This window comes from Leptonychotes weddellii, chromosome 11, assembly GCF_054177405.1.
Source record: "Leptonychotes weddellii isolate Sample4059 chromosome 11, ASM5417740v2, whole genome shotgun sequence".
In the NCBI taxonomy this organism is placed as follows: Eukaryota; Metazoa; Chordata; class Mammalia; order Carnivora; family Phocidae; genus Leptonychotes; species Leptonychotes weddellii.
The window spans coordinates 51362108-51387083 of record NC_138379.1 but is presented as its reverse complement, the minus strand read 5'-3'; the positions used below and the strand labels follow the sequence as shown (position 1 = coordinate 51387083).

Genomic DNA, 24976 nt, shown 5'->3' with positions numbered 1-24976 from the left:
TGCCCAGCGTGGACCCCACATGTGAGGCTTGAACCCACGATCCTGAGATCAAGACATGAGCGGAGATCAAGAGTCAGACACTCAACTGACTGAGCCACCCAGTTGCCCCAGTAATCAGGACATATTTTCCATGTCCTACCAAAATACTATAAAGAAAAATCTTCATTGCCAAATTAAGAGAAAACAAACAAAAGACACACACCAAAATGTTAAACAAAAGAAAAACAGATAAAAATGTCTACTTCTAAACAATAAACTGTGCAGCTATTAAACCATTAAATATGGGGGCACCTGGCTAGCTCAGTGGAGTTGTGTGACTCTTGATCTCAGGGTTGTGAGTTCAAGTCCCATGTTGGGTGGAGAGACTACTATAAAAAAAAAAAAAAACCACTGTGTGCAAAGTATTTCAACTGACGTAGGAAAAAAAATGTATAATATTAAGTAAAACATTAGAATGGTAAATGTTTATGTGTAATTTGATCTACTATACTCCTTAAATGTGGAAGAGAAAAACCAGAAAGAAAATATGCCAAAATTCAATTGCTACTGCATGGTGATGGATGACGTTTAATATCTCATAATTTTTAATACTTGCCACATTTTTTATTATTAACGTACCACATTTGTGAAGAAAACACATTTCTGTTAAGTACACTACATACATGGTATAAGAGAGGAGAGGAAACTGTCCATCTGCAATTTGTGTATCATGTATTCTCAAGATAATATTAAAAATTTGATTTTGAAACAGCATAAACAGGTAACATAAATAAGATTCTGCTAAGCGGTTTAACAGCCACTTGTCAAAATGTTAAAAGTTCCACCTGCTTGAGAAGCTGACAATTGTTGGAATTCCCTGAAAATATGAAATTGTTTACAACTTTTTTCCTTTTTAGGTTGCTGCTGTTGATCTTCTGGTTCCTGGAGTTGGAGAGCTCTTTGGAGGAAGCCTCAGAGAGGAACGGTACCATTTTTTGGAGCAGCGACTGGCCAGGTATTGATCAGACCTAAAAGAAACAAAATTCAGAATTGGGGATGAGATGCTCGAAGGCAGTCTTGACAAGTTAACAGAGAAGAGCAGATGGGCCTCAGCGCCTGACTGACCTGGATCTCAGATTCTCTGTGGCCTTGAGCAAGTTGGTATGTGACCTTTTTGAGCTTCCCTTTCTTAAAGATTGGAAGTGTTATATGAAATAAGGCTGCAGTGATATGTACCCACTATTTGGTATGTATCTCTTCCTATGAAAATTGCCTCTTTAAAAAGTTAATGACAGAAAACAACCTTAAAGCTTGTCCTTCATTTTCTCTCTTCTCTGTGTTCTTTTTTATTTACTCTAAATTATGATTAGGGACATAAACAAAGACTCCTATAAGGACATAAAGAAAAAACAGACTCTGAACCAGGGAAAGGGTAAAGATGAAGAAAGATACTAAAAATATCCACTAAACTAAAGTTTAGAGTAGCAGTTTTCCCTTCCTCAGGTTTTCTGCTATGTAAGGGTCTTGATTAAGCTCTTTGAATAACTCATTTTAACTTGCTGTTTGAGACCTAGGAAATGAATCCATAAACACACAGAAAATGTTTTGGAGATGAGAAGTGGGGAATCATGTTTCTAATTGAACTACCACTCCTATGTATGCGTGGTCTGCCAACAAACCACAATGACTTCCTAAACTAACGAAGTTTATAAACCTCTGTTTTCCATGGTTTCTACTGTTGCTGTGCCAGACTTAAAAAAAAAAAAAAAAAAAAAAATTTTCCCATGTTGAAGGCTTAGTCCCGCTCTCCTACTCTCCAGATAATACTGGGTTTCATAGTAACCCGGAAAAGCCATAATAGTTTGAAAATATCCTGTTAAATTAGCCATTTGTAGGGCCTTCTTTTCCTAATGGAGAATTGCTTAAAAAGTTGATGCTTTTCCAAGATCCCAACCTATAAGTTTGTTGGGTAACTTGATTTTGTAATCCCAATCATTTGAACTGCTCTATTTGGTTAGGGTCCAGAAGAAAGGAAATAAATATGTTCTGAGAGGCCTCTTTTTTATTAGACTACTAACTCATTATTACTATAATGTTAGAAAGTCCTGGGAAAATCATGGAATTGAAGTAAAGGTCAAACTCCTTAGATGGAAAGAATTTGAAGATTCTCTGGGTTTTTTTAAATTAAAGCACAATAAAAATCACACATGGCAAGAAACCTCATCTGTTGAAAGATTAATTGGTCTGTTTTCTTTGCTTGCTTCCTTCCTTCAGGAAACCTTTCCTCATAACATTACATGTTTACCTAATATCTGATAATATCCAAATTTATCTTTCCTAATGAAATGGTTATATGTCTCAGGAATCTATCTGTGACCTCTGCTTATGTTTTCTGTATATCTGATTTTTTTCATAGTCCTTATCATTTCAGATGCATTGATCCCAAACACTTTTTTAAAGGGCTGAAATTAATTTCTTTTAAGATTTTATTTTTAAGTAATCTGTACACCTAACATGGGGCTGAAACTTAGAACCCCGAGATCAAGAGTTGCACGCTCCACCGACTGAGCCAGCCAGGCAATGAAGAGATGAAATTAATTTTAATGAGTACTAAGAGCTTAAAATTTTATTAACATTTCTCAAATTGGCAAAAAAACCAATTTGCAACCATATTCTGAGGGCAGAATCTGTATTATTTTAATGTTATAGAATGAAATGTGTGTCTTTATCTCCCTTGTGTGTGCCTCCTAGCAACCTTAAGTAATAGTGCTTTTCTTATGTTGTAGGACAATAAGCTCATCTGAAATGAACCCCTTCTTTTGGGCTCTGGACTATCTTTCTATAGCATTTGTCATCTATACCACTTACTTGATAATACCTAGGACTATTGGTTAACTTACCTTTGTTACCATATTAAAGAGTCAGCTTCTTAACTATATTGCATGTTCTTTGAGAGCATAGGTTTTTGTGTGTACTTCTTTATTAAGAGCCCCTTGCACATAACCCAGAGTAAATGTTTGGTGGTTAGTATCTTTATCTTATTGCCATTCTCTGAACGAATTTTGTTATTTTCCTCTTACAGATCAGGACTAACAGAAGCCTACCAATGGTAAGAATGTGGTCCTTGATCATTGTTATTATAGCTGGTGGTCTGATTGTTACATAGGTTTTACATGTATTCCCTAGGCACTATGGAAGAGTATTAAGAACAGTGAATAGGTAGGTTCTCAGAAGATTACTTATTCCCTTCAAGTGCTGGGAAATAGTAATAATATTGGATGCCATTTATTTATTATTGTGTGCCAGATAACTCTGTTAACATTTTAATCTTTTTTTTTTAAGATTTATTTATTTATTTGAGAGGGAGAGAATGCAAGCCAGGGGAGGGGCAGAGGGAGAGAGAGAGAGAATACCAAGCAGACTCCGCACTGAGCATGGAGCCCAATGTGGGGCTGAATCCCAGGATCCTGAGATCATGACCTAAGCCAAATCAAGAGCCAGACACTCAACCGACTGAATCACCCAGGTGCCCCTTAATGTATATTTTCTTATGTAATTATTATAACACCCTGTGAGTTAGGTACTATTTTTATCTCCTTTTTGTTACCCCTCCAGACCTAAGGCCAAGAGATGTTAACTAACTTAACCAAGAGCACACAGAAGCATAGAGCTGGGGCTCTATGGTTCCTAACCATTATGCTTCAGTTTCTCTATGTGTGGAATTAGGGTTTGAGAGAAGTGCTCCCTAAAGTCTGTAGAAATCTAAGCTGCATAGGGAGGATCACTTGTCTGCATTCATACATTTACGTCTCCAGAGTTGTTCTGGTTTTCTTTCTGCAGACCCTTTCTTCTTCAAGTATTTTTCAATGTATACAAGTTATGTACTTATATTTTTATAGTAGCATTCCTTCATAGTAATTATTAATATTATTAATTGCTTTGCTGTCCTCAGGAGAAGGAAGAATCAAATTACACACCTGACTTTTGGTAGTGGAAGAGCTAGGTTATAGAAATACCAAAAGCTTAAAATTATGTTCAGGTCATGACCCTTGAATGCCTTATTATTTACCAGTAGTAACCTTAGGCATACTTAATCTCTGAGTCTTGGTTTTCTTGGCTATAAAATGGAATGGTAATACCTACTGAACAAGATTATTGTAAGGATGAAATGAAACAATATAGGTTAAGTATCTACCTAGAATAGAACCTCAGTAAAAGCTAGTTTCCTTTCCTTTTCCTTCCTTTGTTCTCAGTCTTGTTATTAGGTAGATGAGCCTGACCAAGCAAGCTTATGCATTTTGCCTGCTTTTGTCTATCTACAAGATAATTTTCATAGTGTGTAAAAACTAGCTAAATCACAAATTCTGATTGCTGGTTAGATACGTTGAGGCCTTTTGGTCTTTATTAATCATTTCAATACTATCTTGTCCCAACTAAAGTTTTCAAATTCTTAGGATCTCTAAATGAACTGTTATTTGAATCTGTTTCCTTTTATCTGATAATCATAGTATTTAAAAGGTAGAAGGGATTTTAGAAGTCTTTAAGTCTGCAATCTCTGCTAGCGTTCCACTACACTGTGAGTAGTCACCCCAGGTGTCTAAGAATTTACTCACTTCCTATTTCTATATGCCATATGCAAATAACATATATAACTAGTTCCACAAATTTTGTACCATCTCTTCTATAATCTGGCTACCCTAGAATCAATTTAACAACAATCCAAAAAAAAAAAAAATCCAACAAATACGTATTTGTTCAAAAACTTGTTTTTTAGACGTGTATTTTTCTATATATTGAAGCAAGGGCAAGAAAAATGCTATAGACTTATTCCATCTGCTGAATTCAGTTTCCAGACATTTATGCCAGTGTTTTGACATCGATGTATGAGAAATTCAGAGACAGCTAAAGCTATTGGTGGACTTCTAGCAGCCAGCCCAGATCCTGCAGGTATTTGTGGCAGGTGGTTTGATAGGCCTTTCATCTCATTTTCTCAGTAAATGAAAGTATATCCTGCCCCCATGCCTTACGAACTTAAAGTTAATTCAGCTACAAAACATTTTATTTACTTAAGACTGTGCTTCTTCCATTATTCTTTTTTTTAAGGTTTTATTTATTTATTTGTCAGAGAGAGAGAGAGCAAGCACAATCAGAGGGAGTGGCAGGCAAAGGGAGAAGCAGGCTCCCCGCTGAGCAAAGACCCTGATGCGGGGCTTAATCCCAGGACCCCGAGATCATGACCTGAGCTGAAGGCAGACGCTTAACTGACTGAGCCACCCAGGCGCCCCTTCTTCCATTATTCTTGATAGTTCTTAATAATCTGAAGTTTTATACTAGATACTCCTGTTTATTGATCCCTTACTTGATTGTAATTCACCTTGTTGCAATTCATCTTTTATTTTAGAAAGATAAGCATTCAGTCTTAACTGCCTAAAATACCAATACATGTGGTCATTATTATTAATAGTGGGGAAATAGGTGATAGTCTTTTTTTTTTTTTTTTTAAGATTTTATTTATTTGAGAGAGAGCGAGAGAGAGCACGAGCAGGGAATGTGGGGCACAGGGAGAGAGAGAAGCAGGCTTCAGAGGGAGCCTGACATGGGGCTTGTCGAGGGGCTTGATCCTAGGACCCTGGGACCATGACCCAAGCCAAAGGCAGATGTTTAACTGCCTTATCCACCCACGCAACCTATGATAGTCTTTATTCTTGAAGAGTCATATATAGCACTTAAGTTTTATTCTAGAACTGATTTTACAGATCATTCAAGAAGCTCTAAACTTGATTTAATCAATATTGTATAACTAAAGAATTCCCCCACCAAGTGACATAATAAAAATACTTACAAAGTCTTCCTTCTTCTCTTCCTTTTGTAAAATAAATTTATCATAGGCTGGTGTGTTGGAATCTGAGTTTGAATCATGGCTGCACCATTTTCTAGCCATGTAATCTTAAGTGGAAATAGAATGAGTATAGATAAGCTTCAGAGCCTAGCTAGCCTTTCAGAAAAATGACTCTGGACTTATTCTACTAGGTTTGAAGCACACAACTGGAAATTTCACTCTAGATTTCAAGAGTCTATTTTTGTGCCTTCAAACAACAAATCTTCATAGAGTAATGAAGCATCTACTCCAGAGCAGACACTGGAAATAAGACACAGTTCCTGCCCTTGATAGAGCTTACAGTCTATTCTAGTAGGGGTATCTTTTTATAATATATCAGGCAAAACTCTTCACCCTCTTCTGTGTATTGAACAGTATGATTTTAGTAAGAAAAAAAGTATTCACATACTAAGAAATAGAAAACAAATATATATTCAAGAAAAATAGTAAAGTTATTAGAACATTTTCTGTAGCCTCATGAGGCAAGTTTTCTGTATATAAGTACATATATAATTTAAAAAGGATCAAGTGACCAAAGCCCATGAATGCATGACAGGACTTGCTGCTGTTTGTCTGAGTAACCGTGGACAGATCATTTTAACTTCTCTGTGTCCTTCACCTGTCCTTGGAGGGAAAAGATTTGTTTATCAAAATGATGTGGACGATAACAGATGATCGCAAAATACTTTTGAAACAAAATTCTGTCATGACATCTGATCCAATACAGCATCTATAGGTGATGATTCTCTGTTTTTCAAAATCAGGTATCTGGACCTCCGTCGATTTGGATCTGTTCCCCATGGAGGTTTTGGGATGGGATTTGAACGCTATCTGCAGTGCATCTTGGGAATTGACAATATCAAAGATGTTATCCCTTTTCCAAGATTTACTCATTCATGTATTTTATAGCCGGAAGCCTGGTTAAGGAAAATCACCCCATGTCAGAGGTACTGCACATGAATATGCACATAGGAGAATGCACGTTTGAATTTTAGAAATGGAGAAGTTTTCGGTATGTGACTGTCATGCCATAAGGTAGAGCATGTGAAAAATAGAAGTGATCATAATTTTCTTAGAAAGTTGAGAGCATTTCATGGAAAGAGAGGTACTTGTGGCAGGCAGAATCTCAAATCTGTTATGTCAATTAAGAAGAAATGAAAAGACTGAACTGTGGTCTCAGAGTCCTTTCAGACTCTCAAGACAGGATGAGATAGTGTATTTTAATTTGTCTTTAATCATTAGATCACTGCCCTGTGTGGCCTTTGAGAACCACTAGTAGCTAAAAAGAAAATGTTGGATCTTTTTTCATGTGCCTTTTAACCTATGATAAATGCCCATCTTATTTTCATCACTTCACTAGACATCACAGAAGAAAATATTCCTTTCAGGGTCCTAACTGAGTTAATAAAGTTACTATTCTGGGAATTGAAATCTTCTTTAATCAGACTGGGTGAAAAAAGTGACATTTAATAACTGTTGATCTTTAATTATAAAAGCGAATGAGATGCATTAATTATCTAAACTGATGACTTATAATTTGTTTATAGTAGCTGTTTATAACTTCTCTAATAATCAATAAAATAGATTTTTGATACCTATGAAAGAAAAATACATTTTTAAATTCCACTTGGCCTTTTCCCAGTGAAATTTGGAAGAAAGGTATTTTCAATGCAAGATGAGGATGCCAATATAGCTAAACTTAAAGGATGGGTAATTCTGGACTCAAAAAGTAACATCGTCTATTAGAGTTTTTGAGAGGATTGCTCATTTGGGAGTTTGAGACCTGACAATTGTAGCACTTTATGCGTATGATTTTGGACAAGCCACTTAACTCTGTATGAGTTCATACGTCATTTTCCTCAGAGTTGATATAACAGTTACATGAAAGTGTTGTGTGTGTGTGTTTAAAACTGTGAAATGCTACACAAATTGTTTTTAATTCTTTTAGTCTTCATTAAGTTACATATCTATGACTTACAGCAAAGTTGTATACTCAGTAGAGTTTGTATGTATCAAATAAGGGTAAACGGCATGCATGCCTACATAATCAATTTTCTGTGTCTCATTAGATAATTTATCTTAGTTTATTTCCTAATGAGTGTGTATGTGCACTTTATTTCGTCCTAACTCAAAGCAAACAACTGAAAATAACTGCAGAACCTTAGAGCTGGAAATCACAGAAGTCACTGAGATGTTCTCATGACCAAACTTCTGCCGGATACAGAGAGATCCTATACACCTGGGCAGCCTCTTCTTGGCAAGGTGCTCGGTATCCCACCAAATAGCTCATTCCGTTTCTGCATCTCCCTAATTGGTAGCATTTGCTGAGCTAAAATCTACTTCCCTAGAACTTTCATAGCCTGGGCTTCGATACCAAGTTTAAGACAGGACAAAAGAGGTAATTAGGGCTTTCATAAAGCTTGCCTCAATCATGGGTTAGAGAGATAAATTCATTTGTTTGTTCAACAAATATTATTTGAGCTTATTCTATATGCCAAGAACTGTGCTAGGTGCTAAATAAATGATAGTGAACAAAACAGAAATGACCCCTGCCTTCATGGAATTTATAGTCTGTTAGAGAAGATACACAATCAGTAAGCAAACAAACATATTATTTCAAAATATGACATAAGCTATAAAATTTTATAAAGAGCAGGGCAAGCATAGATAAGCTTGCTAGAGAAGTCATCTCTGAAAAGGTGATCTTTAACCTTAGGCCTGGGAGATAAATGCAGAAACCATTCTAAAACATTCTCAGCATCAGTATTGATTTGACATTCAGGTCTTAATACTGTATTAATTTTGTGGAGTGAGAATCACAAACACAGGCCCCCAACCCGGAGGCACTAATATTTTCCAAGGCTATCAGGAATCATGTCTCCAGCAATTCTTGAGGAACCAGCTAGAATTCTAATGTCAAGGTGATGGTGGGGCCTCCTAAATAACAGTGGTGCAAAAAATAGTGAATCAGGAAAACCCCAGGTTCCTATCCCATGCCACCACCGATGTAGCTGTGGAGCACTGGTAAGCAAGACCATCTTTGTGCCCTCCAGTCATGTCACCTGTGGAACTGTCCTTCCCAAGTGCATCAACTCCAAGGATTCTTCTTCTGTCTCTTGATCTTTCAGGAATCTGTGCTGGAGATAGTCACTAAAAATAATTGATTTAGAGTCTAACATTTACATTTTATTTTAGTACACATTAGGTCTCCGAAAATGTACCATGAAATCAAATCACTAAAAGTCTTACAATAGACTTGTGTGTTCCTTGTGTGTGTATGTGGGGTGGGAGAACGTTCTTCTCAAATAAACCTTGTTCCCTGCCTTTTTGATAGTCTTCAGCAGTGTATTTCCCAACTTTCATACTTATTCATTCTTTTCCTCTACATTTGACCACACAACGAGTATCTAGTTGAAGCCAAACACTTGCCACTCATAAGAAGCCTAAAAATTTACATCTTTGGCTCAATATTTTTATTTTACCAATAATTGAACAACAACAAATACTGGTTTCAGACAAAGATGATGAAAATGCCAAAACTAAGCAGCAACAGCAGGAAAAAAAACTTTAAAATGTCCATTTGTCAGCTAGTATGTGAATATTGAAATTCTATGGATAAGCAGCATCGTATAATTGTGTATATAATGAATAGAAGTGTAGATTTCATAGTTGAGGACTGCCTGTACTATAATAATATTCTTATAGGACTTAATTTGTGAGAGAAAAGGTGATTTGAGGGTGTTAATTTTTATTTGAGTAACCAGTTTCCAATGAGGGAAAAATCTGATTTTCTGTTTTCCCAAGATTTCCAAACATCTCAAAATAATAACCCCAGCCACCCAAGAAAGAGTGTATTTTGAAACTTAGAAATGGTTTTTCCATCATTAATTTCCATTCTCATTTCAAATTTTGAAGTAGGTGGAGAAAAATAGTTACTTTCCATCTGGCTGTCCTCTTGCCTGGGGAAGTTGTGCTGTCTTTTTTTTTTTTTCTTTTTTAGTCTGACAAGAACTTAATTGTGTGAGTGATCCATTCCAGATCTAGACATAACTCTCCCACCCTCTGACCCAGCCCAGAGACTAACTATCACAGAACAGCAGAGGAACTGTTTGACCTTTTGTCCCTCTCAGACAGGATCTGCCAGAAGCACCCCTCTACAATGTTATACATTCATACTCTCTATAAATTGAATCTAGACATTCGGGCATGACTGAACAGGCACTGAAGATGCAATTGGTGAGATGGATTAACTCTACTCTTCTTTAAATCTCTTGTTTCAGATAATTATAGATGAAAGATGCTTATTTGGATTGGATTGCTATTTATTCATATATTTATTTTAGTAAGTGGTGAGGCAAGAACATAAAAATGCAGAGTTGAAAGACAGATTGGCCTGGATTGAATTGATAAGAAATGTGTGGAGCTTTTTGGCTTCAGATCAATATTTGTATTCAGTCTGCAATCTAAAGTATGTATAATAAAAAGAAAACAGGTGGGAGTAATATCTGATTGTAGTTTCTTCCCAGTGTATAGCCCAAATTAAAAGAAAAAGCATTAAGGACAGACCTTAATCACCCGACACCAAAATGATTAATAGGACTTAGCATAAGATCTTATTAGATCATGGTCAACACGCCTCTAGAAACCTAGACATTCTGCCGTTACTAGGAGCCCTGGGTTGCCCTTCTGATCAGCTAAGGCTACAGTTAGCTCTTATGCAGTTTGGTTTGAAGTCCAGTGAATTTACAGCCATTATTAGCACACCGTGTGGGAGTTCCTAGGGGAACCTTGTGAAGAAGTCAGGAGTTTAGGTGGTTCCTAAACTGTCATTCAGGCAGCTATTGAATGAACATAGCTTATGACTCTTCAGTAACTTTATGCTACTTCTTTACTGCTCATAATTGTTATCATTTGAATGTTGCTTTACAGTTTACAAAATGGTCTGACGTATTCACAGTGTATTATAGGCCTTGTTCTTTTGTAGCCTACTATGCTTCAAATTCATTTGATTTAATAAAAGTTTTTTTGTTACAAAGATTGGTTATTAGAATTCCTAATATCAAGGAAGAGTAAGACTGCAAATAAGGTTCACCACTCTTAGCCTCCAGAGAAACTGAAAACCCAGAGCTTTGTAGTAACCAAAGAGTTTTGCATCTTCAGCCCCAGAGTTTAGTGGACGTGTTGCAAAACACACACTTTGGCCTCTGATGTCCTTGTTTTGCACAAGGAGAAGAGACTTAAGAGTGTGCAGGGAAATGACAATTGAGTTCAAATGCATTCTAGTAAAGAGAAACACTGATAATGGAATATAGAGCCCTGGACCCAACAGTGTACTTAAGCTTGCTATGCCTCATTTTTTTTTTTATGAGTTTATATTCCTATTTGCCTTACCTTCCTCTTAGGAACATCCTAGTATATACATAGAAAGACAGATGAAAGAACTTTGGTGGGGATTATTAATATCCTCCCCCAAAGTGATTAACCTTTGATATGTCAGGATGATGCTCTGAGAATAGAAATGTGGTAGGCCCATCCAGCAGAGGTTTTTCATGCTACACATACACATAGAAACAGCTAGAAGTGTGTTTTGCAGAACCTGGGCTATTTGCAGCTGTGAATCTCTGACTTATAACCTCTGCACACTGGCTCAACAATAACCGCTTTGCTGTTTTTGTAGGATCCTGGATTTGAAAAATCTCCTAGAGATCTTATTTCTTCCCCTGTCTGTGATGTATAAACTATCCTCTCCTGTATTTTCCCAGCTCCTGGTAGTTCACCCCCTCACTATCCCTTAGGTGAATAGGAGCTCTCCACCTAAGAGAGAACTTTTCCTATCCTTGGAGAACTCTGACCTGATATTACCAAAACCTGTGTAATAAGTTAGAAACACAGCAACACCATTTCTTCTCCCCAGCCTTCTCCAGGATACAATCTCTGAAGCTGCTCAGATGGACAGTCTGCCCTTCTCTGAAGGGCTGCACCCCACTAGGGTTATTCATCAGGCAGTGGATCCTGAAAATGGGCCTTTCTCTTGGCAAAAAGGCTTCCCTCCACTGTCCACTCAGCCACTACCCAAGTATCCTAGGATACGAATCTTGATATTAGAAGAGCTTCAAAGTCTCCAGTGCCTCCTTGCCAGCTGTCTTACAGCCTGGAGAGGTGTAATAACTGCTGAGGAGTCCTAACTACAGGTTCAGAATGTTCAGGGCAGTCCCAACCCCCTTCATTTGAGGATCGCAGAAATGGATTTGGGACATACACACATTGGTTGTTGGAGAACAATACATTTTTTCACTGAAGATTCCCACCAATTCACATTTTCTTTGCAGTGCCCCGAAAGGCAGGAACTCATTCCTGTACAGTTAGGATACAGTGATCTCTTTAAGTGTAACTTCCATCTTCCACACTCTGCACTACAGGTTTTCACATCAGGAAACTGTTGGGTCAGGTTCCTGCCAGAAAATGTGGTAGATGTTCAGTGTCTTGGGAAGGGTATTAGACATAGAGGGAAAAGACTCTGATTTAAGTCTTGACGTTCTACTTTTGAGCTGTGGGACCTTGAGAAATTTATTTCATGGGTTTGAATAGGCATCTGCAGAATGAGGGTAGTCCTTATCGTACAAAGTATTATGAGAAACAAGGCTGTGTAAAAGGGTTTCATAAACTGCACAAATAGAAGATCTCCTGAGGGAAACCTTTTCAAAACTCAAAATCTGTATGAACTAAGATGTTTATTGCATGTTAAGTGAAATATTTTATAGCCATTAAAATTATAGAAAAAGTGTTAAAATGTTAAATTGTTGTTTGCAGTTACAATACTGTAAAATCTGTGTGTGTGGACTAGAAGCATCTGGGGAAAAAAATGAGATCAGCTTTTTCAGGGCAGTGGAACTGAGTACCTTTTTCTTTCAAAACCTCATTGGTGTTACTCAGTTCAGTAAACTTCCTGAGCACTCACTGTGCCAGGTCCAGTGCTAGACTCTGCAAAGACAGAGATAAATAGGACATGCTCCTTGCCTCAGGGACTCCCTTGCGTGCAGTCTTTGTGCACTGTGAATAAGAATCACCTGGGGAGCTTATTAAAAAATTCAGATTACATTGGTCCTACCCTAGAAAGTCTGATTCAGTAGATGGAACAGCCCACAGTTTGCGTTTCTCAAACAGTCACCCTGGGTGATCCTAATGTAGGTGGTTTAATTCCACTCTGTGAGAAAGCTTCAGTGAGGTTTTAATATTTTTACAGTAAAAGATAATAATTACACAGATCTGCTCATTGAAGAACATACTATGTTGGATTGTTCTGCCTGCACCTTTGAGCTGGTTTTTATCCCTCTGTTTCAAGGAGGGGAAGCCAGCCCACAGAGTGATCTTACTCTCAAACCCATGTCACATGAAGCCTACCACACCTCTTGACCTAGGATCTCTTCCTCCCTTTCTTGTCCACTACCTCACCCGTGTTGTTTTTTTTTTTCTCTCCTATGCCTGTGTTTCTCTGCCACTCTGATTCTTCCTATGCCCAGTAATATATCAACATCCAGATTTTTCCCCTTCATTTCTCCAACTTACTCCCCAACCAGGTATGTCAATTTTACTGAAACAAGCAAACATATCTGCTTTACTAAGTTGTTCTGGAAGGCTCTTATGTATATGGTTAATGTTTTTCAAAAACTTAGAAGTGGTCTATTCATTGATCAACGAGCACAAAATTATCATATGTGGAAACTTTCATGTTTTGGTGCTTGACTGTCATTTAGCTCTTGATTAGCTTTCTTCCAGTGAGTTAGCAGCCCTCAAAGGATTCCTGTCTTGCCAATCGAGTTAGAGTATACCCTGCGTTCTGATGCAGCACGACTTGTCTCCACATGCCTCTGAATAGGCTCGGGTGGCTTTCTGAGTCTACACACCTGTCACCTCTTAGTCACCCAGAATCAAAATATTACAACTCTAATCACACTGTCTGAGGCTGCGAGGCTTTATTTCAAGAGGGGTGACATTCTAAAATGCAGCTAGGATTTCTACATTTTCACATGTTTATATTACTTGTACTTCAAGATACCAGTGGTTGGACAGTGGCTTCCAGACTCACTCCTTTCATTATGCTCCTTCAGAACCATATACAAATACTGGCCATCTTAAACTGTCATTTGTCTTCTGTGCCAGAACAAAAGCTCTGTAACACAGAGGAGACTGCATCCATCTTTTTATCTGCAGTGCCTTGGAGAGTATCTGGCACATAGTGGGTACTGATTAAATAACTCTTAAATGAATTAGGTGTCATTGAGGTGTCCAAAAACAAAAGAGGAAATATGTCCATCAGACCAAAGGAAAATATTCCTTAAAAAGTAATTCCCAAACTGGCTTTTCCCTCTTTCTGTGTCTGAACTATTTCATAAATTTTTAAACTAGCCCTTTCAGCTTAAAAATCCAAGTCTGGAGCCACTGCCTGAACATAGAACAAAGAGTCAGGAGTCAAAAGTATTTATGAGTGCAGTTAGTAACTTGTCCTTAGGAGCTGTTACTGAAGCTGAGTTTCTAGGGCATGGTAACTTAATAGACTTCTCAAGAACATTGCTCTGCGGTTCATCATTATATAACCAGCACCTAGCCACGTGCCGTGCACACAGTAGGTGCTCAGTAAAGAATGAATGAATGTATTTGATTGATGGAAGAAATTCAGAAGCAAATACCAGATGAACTTAGAGTTGCTTAGATTTTCAGTTAGTGTTCTCTGCCTTGCTTTCCAAATCTAGACAGGCTTCTTGCCTCCAAATGGAAGTAGCTTACGTCATTAGTTCAGCAAATGTTAATTAATGCTAACTCTGTGTGCCCCTCTATGGGGCACCCCAAAACAAGCAAAACCTAAGATCTTACAGTTTCAGTTCCCATACAGCTGGTTGATAGTTCCTCTGGCTCCCACCACCCTTTGAACATACCTCTATTATAACAGCATTGCCCACATGCTGCTATAGACATCTGCCTACCTATTTCTCTCCCCAGAAAGACCCTGAACTTCTTAAGACCCTGGTCTTACTCATCTCTGTGTTCCTATGCTGAATTTGTAGTAGATTCTAAGAAAATCTTCTTTGAGAATTTAACAAGGACATAAATGACCTTTCTAAGTAACATGTATTTGGATATGTAGTTTGTATTTGGATAAAAGTATATGCCTTTCTAAGTGTTTTCAGAGTTTCAAATGATAGGTACTGGCCATGTCCTGAATGAAACAAGATTGGTTTTCTTGCCTCTCTTAAATACTTTTCGAGGTGGCTTAGTTATCAAACCCATTCCTCCTCTGAGAATTCCCCCCACCCCATCCTAGCCAATGGATTCCCAGCAGACATACTGGGGACAGGAGCTTCCCTTGCTGATTGGATGAGGGTGGACACCTGACCAAAATGGGCCAGTCTCATTTTCTCTCAGAAAAATGGGGTTAAGAACACTAGAGAGTCTGGTGGTTGCTTGAACCAGGAATATGTAAATTTAGGAGATGTAGGCCAACCATGTGCCTCAAGAAACAGAGAAGGCAGTCTGCAGAAAGAAAGAAAGGCACATGCTCAGAGATGAAAAACCATATGGTCTGTGAGAGAGACAGACACACATATACAGACTGGCAGCCTAGTTTTTGCTATATTTAGTCCTCAGTTGCCAACCTTCCTGAGGCTAGATTATTCAACTTTTTCTTGTGTTCCATGGGAGATGCCTCATTTTCTTACCAATAAATTCCCTCTTTGGGCTTAAGCAAATTTAAAACAGTTATCTGCTTTTACAACTGAAAAGAAAACATTAATACACTATCTGACTTATGGAAAGAATTGTCATTACTTTTTTTGATTTGTAGTCTCATTACCTTTTAGTCATACCCACATATTATCCCAGAATATATGCTAATCAGGAAATTATGTAGATGAGAAATTCCTGATGAATAAAATGCCATAGGAGGATAGGTGACTTCTTTGCTTTTCAAGTTTCTTGATTCCCTAAGTCATAAAAACAGAAAACATGAATGGAGGCTTTTTTACAGAGAGGATTGGACAAATATCAGACCTTTCTTGAACTACAAAATTGGATTAGAGAGGTTTTGAAGAACCAATACAATTGGCAGCTTCGCAAGACATCTATTTTTGAAGATTCTTTCCAGAACTGTGTTAAGAATGGCTTTTGTCATGAGCCTTCACTGTGTTTCAGACTAGCCAAAACTGAAAACTGTAAGACACTAAATAAAACGTGTGTGCCTAGAGCGACCCTGACCCTGTTGCTGGCTGGCCGTAAACAATGAGAGTAAGATAAAAGATTTTGCTCTTCAGAAACAGTTCCAAATGTGTGTAGAGCTTTGTGTACCACATCCATTCAGCCCTGGCATGCCGCATCCTGAATTGAGTCCTCACTTAAAATCATCACTTTGAAAACATGCATGGAAAATAGGGAACTGTGGACTGCTAAAATCGTCATTTGGTTCAGGAAAATTTTTCTGAAGAAAATCTTAGGGCTTTTTCCTAGAATGTAACAAAAATGTTAAGTTATAGTGATTACTGCCAACATATTTCTAATCACTCTAGGAAAAGAAAACAGCAACAAAAAAGTTTCCGGCTCTTTCCTCAGTCAACACTCCGGACCTTGGAGAAGCTTGCATGTAATTTGACTGCAACTACTTTCCTTTTTTAGTTAATTGTGTTAAATGTGCCTCATAACTCCTAATCCCATTGGGACTGTCATTTAGAAGGGGCTGGGGGGAAGCTGTTTTAATTCTGGCTTTTGTTTCAGCCACTAAGTGTAATACCACATGATTGTTGACCCAACAGTAATCCAGTTAAAAAACAGTCTTCAGAGTTACTGCATCATCAAAATTAACCCTGATTACATCAAATTATGTTGAAACAGACCACAGCTGTTTGCCCTGTTGAAGCAACTGCTTGAGAGCTCATCCAGAAGATACATCTTGGTGTCAGGAAGATACATTTTGTTTTTTATTTTTGTTTTTCAACACAAATGTAGGAGGGAAACACTCTGTTCTTCCCAGAGTTGCTTGGTGGGAGTTGAAAACGTTGTGATACTCCAGAATCAGAAATCTTCTTGATTCCAAAATAGAAAAAAATCTGAGACCTTCTAAGGTTTCGGTTTTCTATAGGAAGGATGGAAGAAGGAAATAGAAATCTATTGAGTATGCTCTTGTCAGCAAAAAAGAAGTGGAACTTATTACTACAAAGAAGGATGGTGGGACTTTCTGAGATAGGCTGTATGCAGTTGTATGCTAAGACTGGCTCGTAGCAGCCCATGAGAACAGATTGTGGTGAAAAATTTTGCAAGCTGATTGTTTAAAAAAAAAAAAAGCATTATTAAAATTAAATAATTTAAAATGGAAAGTAACAAGTATCGGAGAAGATGGAGACAGATTGGAACTTTCATACGTTGCTGGTAGTGTAAAATGGTGTAACCCGCTGTGGGAAACAGTTCAACAGTTCCTTAAAAAGTTAAACGCAGGCGCCTGGCTGGCTCAATTGGTAGAATATGTGACTCTTGATCTCAGGGTCATGGGTTTGAGCCCCACATTGGGTGTAGAGATTACTTAAAAAAAAAAAAAAAGTTAAACACAGACTCACCCTATGATCCAGCAGTTTGACTCCTAGGTATATACTCAAGAGTAGTGAAAACATACATCCACACAAAAACTCGTACAGGGATGAATGTTCACAGCAACATTATGCATAGTAGCCAAAAAGTGGAAACAACTGAAATATTCACCAACTGAAGAATGAATAAAATGTGGTATCTCCAGTCAAAGGGATATTATTCAGCGAAAAAAGGGAAGAACCAATGGATGCTACAACACAGAGGAACCTTGAAAACATAGAAAGTGAAAGAAGTCAGACACAAGAGGCCACGTATTATATGATTCCAATTACATGGAAGATCCAGAGTTGCAAATCCATAGAGACAAAGTAGATCAGTGGCTGCCAGGGGTTTGGGATTAGGGGAACGAGGAGTGACTGCTAATGGATATAGAGTTTCTTTTTGGGGTAATAAAAATGGTCTGAAATCAGACAGCAATGATGGTTGCACAACTCAGTGAGTATACTGAAAACCACTGAGTTGCACACTTTAAAAGGGTGTCTTATGGGGGAAAAAAAGGATGACTTATGGCCAATAAATGATAGGTTAATAAAAAAATTAACTCATAAATTTACAATTAAATGTTATAATAAAAACAGGGAATAAGTAATCAAAATTCACTAGTTACTCATTATTTCACTACATTTCACTGTTTGCTCTTGGCATTTTTGTCTACTGTGTATGTTGGAAGTACTAAATAATGATGTATTACTTAGCATCTCTTAACTGTTCATACACATAAAGTTGATAGCTTAAAATTGGTCAGGGAGGTGAGGAGGTATAATATTTGCACCACAAAAGTTGTCACATACTACAAATCAAGGCCACTGCCACCACCACCAGAGAGCCAGTTTTTAAACATTTACCAGCACATCCCTGGCTGTGTGGGTCAGACAACCATTTTGGGTAACTCTGGTACAATTAGTTAAATGAGATGGTCTCCTGTGGCCTTTGGATCCCCAACAAAACAGAAACTAGCAAATCTGCAAAGCCACTATGCATGCATTCGGTGCAGAAGAAAATGGCATTTCTGGTCACCTGTTGGGAGAAACCCACTTTGACTCAGGGGACATGATTTCTCACATATGGGTACAAGGGGCTAAGTGACAGCATCCCTGTAGGACTGTCAGAATGAGGCCAGCTATCAGATAAACCACAAATGATTTACTTCTTAGTCCCAGAGAGGAGAGTATCTGGGGAGTCTACACAACAGTATTGGGGTTTGGAAGCCAAGGGTTAACAGTTACCTCTCTGGAGTCAAGAGATAGAAATCAAAAGGTCTAAGGAGCGGATGTTTTAGAAATTACCCAAGGATTTCAACCACCCCTAAAAGTGAAACTGCAAAGGATTACCTCCACCTGCTCAGCCCTTCCCACGAGGCCAGTCCCTGCGGATTTAAACACTCCAGCTACTTATAAGTATCTTCACAGATACTGTTTTCTGGTGTGGATGGATCAGAGACTCCTGGATGCTCCAGGAGTCCACCGCTCCCACGTGCCATCCTTTAAGGGTTTTTTGTTTTTTGTTTTTCATTCTCAGAACATTCCGTGAGCACTGATCGTGTGCCTGATACCATGCAGGGAAGCTTCAGGGATATAAGAATAAGGAAGACACACCCTGCCCAAGTATTTGCAGTACACTGTGATAACCTATACAGGTGCAATGTGAATTCAGAAAAACATGAACAACTATGCTGAGGAGTAGGGCTGGTGAGTTTTAAGGAAAGGGGTCTTGACATATGTTCAAGATCTAATGCAAGGGAGGAGTTCTCTCTGAAGGAAGTAAGGGGCCATCATGGAAAGTGTGGTTTGGAGTACGAGGGCACTTTCTTAGGCACTTGACAAGTCTTTGTCCTTGGGAGAATATGGTAACTGTGCAGCATGATCTGTGAACGCGATGACGTACCACCCTCACCAGTGTCAGCAGAAATGTCCCAGAAGTCTAACTGCCCCAAAGCAGCACAGGTTCTAGTTTCTTACGAAGGAGGAATTGGGAAACTGGACTTCTCAAACATTTCCCTGTAAGAAAGTTTATTTCCAAAATATCTTCCACTGGGTGTAATGTCAAACAACTTCAGTTTTTTAGCAGCTGCAGACAGGGAGGAAACCCAATTAGGTCTTCAGCCACACCCCAAGCCCACTTTCAGATCCCAGTCCCCTTCATATGCCAGAAATGGATTTGAGTAGGTCACAGTAATTTGATGGAGCCAAATGGGCTCAAAGCATCCCGGGGTTAAAAAGGCACACACCTCAACATTCATGAGAGTCCAGTGTCCTGAAAGTCACTAGCTGAGGTGGCTCAGCTGGCCACACTGACCTTGGCAAGCAGTACTCAGCTCTGAAATTAACCTGTCAACTAAATTGAAGGGGAGAAAAGGCAGCATGGCTAGGACACAAACATCCATCCCCCACCCCCGGTCCAATCACTGACGTCAAGCCTGGAGTGGGTGGTATTAATCACGCTAGCCTGGTGTGCAGTTGAGGACAACTCTCCTTCCAACCAGTTCCTGGGACCGTTCCATCAGCTATGCACCTGCCACTGGCCACAAACCCTCAACTCCCAGACAGGCACGGATGCAGGCTGTTGCTGACGACACTCAAAGCCAGAGTGCACCCTTTAGAACCCAGGCTTGGGGGTGGGGGGGAGGAGGGAGAGCAAAACCTTGTGCCCGTGTTTTCTTCCCAGGTGTGCGGTTCTCATCTCAGCAATGCTTCCTCCAGAGGAGCTCTCGCCATAAGATGGTCATTTCCTGAGGATTTAATGAGAAGATAGAATTAATGACCCAAAGCGCTCTTTGCAGCCAGTCGTTAATTCCCCCCAGGAAATACCCGTGGTCTTTAATCAAAATTGCCTAAATTATAGACTAGTGATGCATGTCCTCACAGGTTTGGGGGCTGGGGTTGGGGGGCTGTCATCCCTACTGGTTCCAATAGATGGCGCCTATCCTCATGCAAATAAATCACTCCTAATTCATTTTCCACTTCTCACCAGCGAAAACCAGAGGGCATTTAAAAAAAAAAAAAAAAAAAGACGGCGGGGAGTGGAGAGGACTTAGTGAAGGCCCAGACAGGAACGTTCTGTCCGAGGGCTGTTCCCAGGCCTGGCACACACCTCAGGCTCAGACTGAGCCACAGCAGCCAAGAACCTCAGCAGCAGTCCTGCCTCCTATGTGTGCAGCCTGAGCTGGGTGCTGGCAGCTAAGTAATGATAAAGGTGGGGTGGGGGGCCAGAGAGCACCAAGAAGAGCCCCTTTTTTCTAACTTTTGGGAAAGGAACGGTGTGTTCAGAGAAGACTTCCTGAAACTGATACAAGTTTTCCCCACTACCCAAAAGTTTGCCTTACACCCCTTCACTTTTACAAAAGACCCACATTACTACTTGGTTTTGCCCACCAAAAGAAATTCGAGGAGGATTTTCACTTTTAGGAGATGTTAATTGCTTCTTCACTTTACCCCATGTCAGCTTAAGGGGAAATTTCATGGGAAGGGACCACTTTTGGATTGCTGGGAAGACCTGTTACTCTGTAACTGTTGTCTTTTGAGGCCACTCCTGCCATTGGCTCAGAATATCACACTTTTCTATTTCCACATGGAATTGTAAATAACGGGGAGCAGAGGTCTTTTGCAAAACAACGTAAGACCCTCAAGAGCTTCTGGCAGAATGCAGCCCATACAACTATCAAAGGGTATGTATTAGAAGACTACTCTTCTAGGGAAAGATAAGGCATATGTATGCCTGACTTGCATCATACACCTCAGCTGCAAACCATGCAGACTGCAATCACTGAGACTTGGCACCATGACTCAGATGTGAATGAAGTCAGATTGCTTTATTTTGGTTGGGAGTCACCGCCTCCTGATTGATTTGGCAAACTTGACTATTTGGATATTTGTCTCAGAGGGTTTCAAGATACTTAAAGTAAGAGGTTAAAATGGCTGTAATTCTAGTGGTGGCCCTTCAGTGTGGCTTAAAGATTTCTAAATTGTAAGGCTAAGGGAGCTCTGGTCCCAGCCATAGCCTGATGGTTCCGGCTTTACATTCAATCCAGCAGCTCACTGGATAGTGAAGAAAGTCAATGAAATGATGGGTGCAGGGGAGCTGATCTCTACCTCTCAGGATGCTTAGAAAAGCTAAGCATATAGTAAAGGATTAGCATTTACAAACTGATTGAAGAGAGTGAACTTTCTCCAACCCAGGCAAGATCTATAAAACCAGAACAATGTCCAACAGCTTGAAACAACTAGCTTTGCTGCACAGAGACATGAAAATGAGCAAAAATAGCCTTGGTCTTAAGTTGTATGGGAAGTGTGAGATGCTGTTTCTCCCACTCATCTGCCCCACAGCACAGCACCCTATGATGAAATGGGTTACTATCCACTTCTCAGAGAAGTTGGGGGAGGACCTACCTTTTAATGCTGCTCCTAAAGGTACTTTGTGAGTTGAAAAGAGCCCCGACCAAAGGTGGATGTTTTTTTTCCCCCCTCTCTCCTCCCCCTGAAGTACTGAGGTTATCAAGTGTGTGCTTACACATACTTTATTTCAGTTAAACCTCACCACAATGCAGTGAGAGAAGTATCATCAGATTCCAATTTTCATATGAGCCCCAGAGAGGTTTTATAACCCGTGTCAGTGATTTGGACTCTGGGGAATTTTGACCCCAATTTCTTGTTCTACACCACCTTGCCTTCTAATTCACTATGAAATAGATTGACTCACTTTCACTTCCATCCTGCAAATCACACAAATTTTCTTCTCCTGAATTGTTTTTCCCAGAGGCAATCAGAAGCCAGCTGGACTTTATTTGCTGGTAATAAGAGGCCCCCAAGTTGATCGGTAGACACTAAAGCAATTACCCCACTTTAAATAGCAGATGAGCAAGACCACCCTCACCACACCCCCAGCCCCAGCATTAGAAACTTGCCTCTCTATTGCACAAGCTTTGGGACTTTAGGCTATCTGCAAAATGGGAATAATACGGCTCGCCCAATTTGTAGATTTGTGAAGACAGTCATGTAAACAAGGAATGTAAAAGCGCCCAGCACGTAATAGTCTCTTTGCTTCTCCCGCCAAGGGGGTGCGAGAGTTAATGAAACTCTTGCTGGGAAGCGGATCACTAATTTCTGCCAGAACCTGACCCACTGAAACCTGAAACTCGGAATGGATAAGAAACGCGAGCAGCCCTTGGGTCCCTGCCTGACGACCCTCTGTGAAAAATCGATTCGCGATCGAGGGCGCGCAGCCCCTTCCCTTCACCCCACCCCCACCAGGGGCGCGGCCGCCTCCTGCTTGCTGTTGAGGCTTGGGGCGGAGGGGAGCAAGACCAGGGGGTCGCGGCTGGTGGCAGGCTTCGGCGACCGAGCAAACCTCGGGCCTCCCGGCTCCCAAGAAGCGAGGCGGTTTGCGTCTTTGAAGGCGGCCCGCCGGGGGGCGCGGCGGGCTGTGGGCGTGGCGAGCGCGCGCCGCCCTTTTTCCTGCTGTGGCGCTCCCACAGCGGCCCGGCTGGAAGTGCGCGCGGGCGCGGGCGCGCGCAGGGAGAGCGGGAGCGCGCGAAGCGGCCGAGCCCGCGCCGCGCCGCCTCGTCGTCGACCCGCGGCCGCTGGCCGCCCCGGCCCCTCCCCTCCCCCGCGAGCTGCGCACCGCCGGCCGGCTGACCCAGCGGCCCGCGCCCGCGCCCTTGTCTGCCCGACCCCGCGGCGGGCTCCAGGCGGCCGGCAGCATGAGCGGCGGCGGCGACGTGGTGTGCACCGGCTGGTTGCGGAAATCGCCCCCCGAGAAGAAGTTGAGGCGCTATGTGAGTGCGGGCGGCGAGCGGGTGCGGCGGCGGACGGCGCGGGTAGGGGGGGGCGGCCCGAGGCCTGCCCAGGGGCTGGGGGCTCCGGGAGGGGCGGCGCCGAAGAGGAGGGCGGGCCCTGGGATCCCGGGGGGGCGAGGAGCGGCCGGCGCGCCCCGCGGCTCGGGGCTGTGTGGGGCACCTGCACACCTGTCACAGGTGCGCCGCGGAGGGGCGGAGCGGGCGGGCAGGTTGAGGCTGCGGCTCCCTCTCCGCTGGGCGGGCGCGGCGGCGGCGCCTCCCCAGCCAGCCTCCGTGTAAACTAAATACGGTATTGAAGTTTGTATTGATTGTTTTTGGAGACCGAGAGAGTTGATTCCCGGGGCTTGGGGGACCATAGTAACCCCGGGCGGCTTCAGCCTGCGGGGCTGGGGGAGTGGGCGGGAAAGGGGGGCGCAGTCTGCGGGGCGGCGCAGCCCCGTCCCCACAAAGGGCGAGGCGCCTCACACCCTTTCCCCCTTGCCTTTCTCTGCCCGCCCCTCCCGGGTGACCGCCTGCTTCCTTCCAGTCCACAGCCTCTGCATCACGGGCAGCGTCAGCGGCATGTGCAGCTCTTGTATTAAGTGACTCATTTGTTTGTCCCCCTTCTTTCCCTTTATTCTGTATGTCTCTCACATACATCCCCCCACCCCACCCCACGATGGTGACACTGCAGTTTGGTCTGGTATAACTGGCCCAGGTTTTGTGCGGTCCTAGGTAGCTGGGGTCGGGAGAAATCAAGGTTCTCAGTTGCCAGGTGGTGCTCACCGACGGTGTTTACCGAAATTGCTGGGACAGCCTCTCCCTTCTGGGTGAGAAACTGGCAACATCGAGGGGAAGGTGGTATACAGTCTGGTGCTGACTGGTGAGGAGGTCTGGCTAACACTCCCCCCACCCCCCTCCGTCCCGTGCCTTGCCTGATGGGGTCAAAGTACAAGATCGTGCTAATTACAATCAGCCCTGGGCTCTTTGCGGGCGTTTGGAAATGGAAGGTCGGTAAAAGGTGTCAAGGTCTCTTCACTTGCTTATGAAATGCCCTTGTTACACTGACCCTTGGTGCTGGACTCTCTGGGATCATTCCCACGGCATGAAAGTGAGCTGTTGCCTTCCAGCTGCAGTGCATCAAGGGAGCTCTGAATAGACCCTGCCCTCTGTCAGCTGCACCAGTGGCTGTCCATGGGGGGAGAGGCAGAAGCTTACCAGAGTTTCCTGTCTTGGCTCCCCTGATCAGAACTGAAGGACTTCTGGCCTCTGGATTGAGGAAGTGACATTCTGTTTTTCAAAGGAAGTGTTGTTGGGGCGTGCGAGTGTGTGTGTATGTATGTAGATGAAAGCAGGCTCTTAATTTAAATCACTTGCTGAGAAGACTCTTAAGTATTTAACAATGACTTTTGAAAGTGGACATAGATTTAAAATACAGTAGGGATGAGGCAATGAAGTGTTCATCTCAGTTCTAAAGCTCATTTTTCAGGGATGTCCAGGTAGCCAAAGCAGTATAATTACTAAGAAAGAGACTTTTCCCCTTTTCAGAGTTGTATCAGCTCATTAGGAAAGGTGAATTTTTATATTAGGTTAAGGATGAGTAATTTGTTATTTATGTTTTTATAAATATAAAAACAAAAGAAAAAATCTTTGGCCCCAAAGAATTTCTGAAACTATTAGTAAAAGTGTAGTAACATTACCAGCTGGTGGAATAGAGTATC

The 24976-nt window shown here is 41.3% G+C and overlaps 2 protein-coding genes and 1 long non-coding RNA gene across 5 annotated transcripts in view; 2 read left to right on the top strand and 1 right to left on the bottom strand.

Annotated features, from left to right (window-relative positions):
* The window catches only part of NARS2 (asparaginyl-tRNA synthetase 2, mitochondrial), a 129986-nt gene extending 112022 nt beyond the window's left edge, over positions 1-17964 (top strand). For 2 of the 3 annotated variants that reach the window (XM_081798914.1, XM_081798915.1), the window contains 3 exons: positions 897-994; positions 3062-3088; positions 6622-15905. In XM_081798914.1, the coding sequence (XP_081655040.1) occupies positions 897-994; positions 3062-3088; positions 6622-6766 (270 nt within the window). In that variant the 3' untranslated portion in view covers positions 6767-15905. Of the gene's footprint in view, positions 1-896; positions 995-3061; positions 3089-6621; positions 15906-16413 lie in introns of those variants that run through there. The other variant, XM_081798917.1, reaches the window with a different exon arrangement.
* Positions 872-24561, bottom strand: LOC145716231 (uncharacterized). The gene is made up of 3 exons (XR_014138779.1): positions 24474-24561; positions 20126-20213; positions 872-1007 (listed from the first exon to the last, which is right to left on the bottom strand). It is a non-coding gene; the product is annotated as an uncharacterized LOC145716231 (long non-coding RNA).
* GAB2 (GRB2 associated binding protein 2) overlaps positions 23033-24976 on the top strand; it is a 181688-nt gene continuing 179744 nt past the window's right edge. The window contains exon 1 of the mRNA XM_081798913.1: positions 23033-23255. Coding sequence (XP_081655039.1) covers positions 23181-23255 — 75 coding nt within the window. The 5' untranslated portion in view covers positions 23033-23180. The remainder of the gene's footprint in view (positions 23256-24976) is intronic.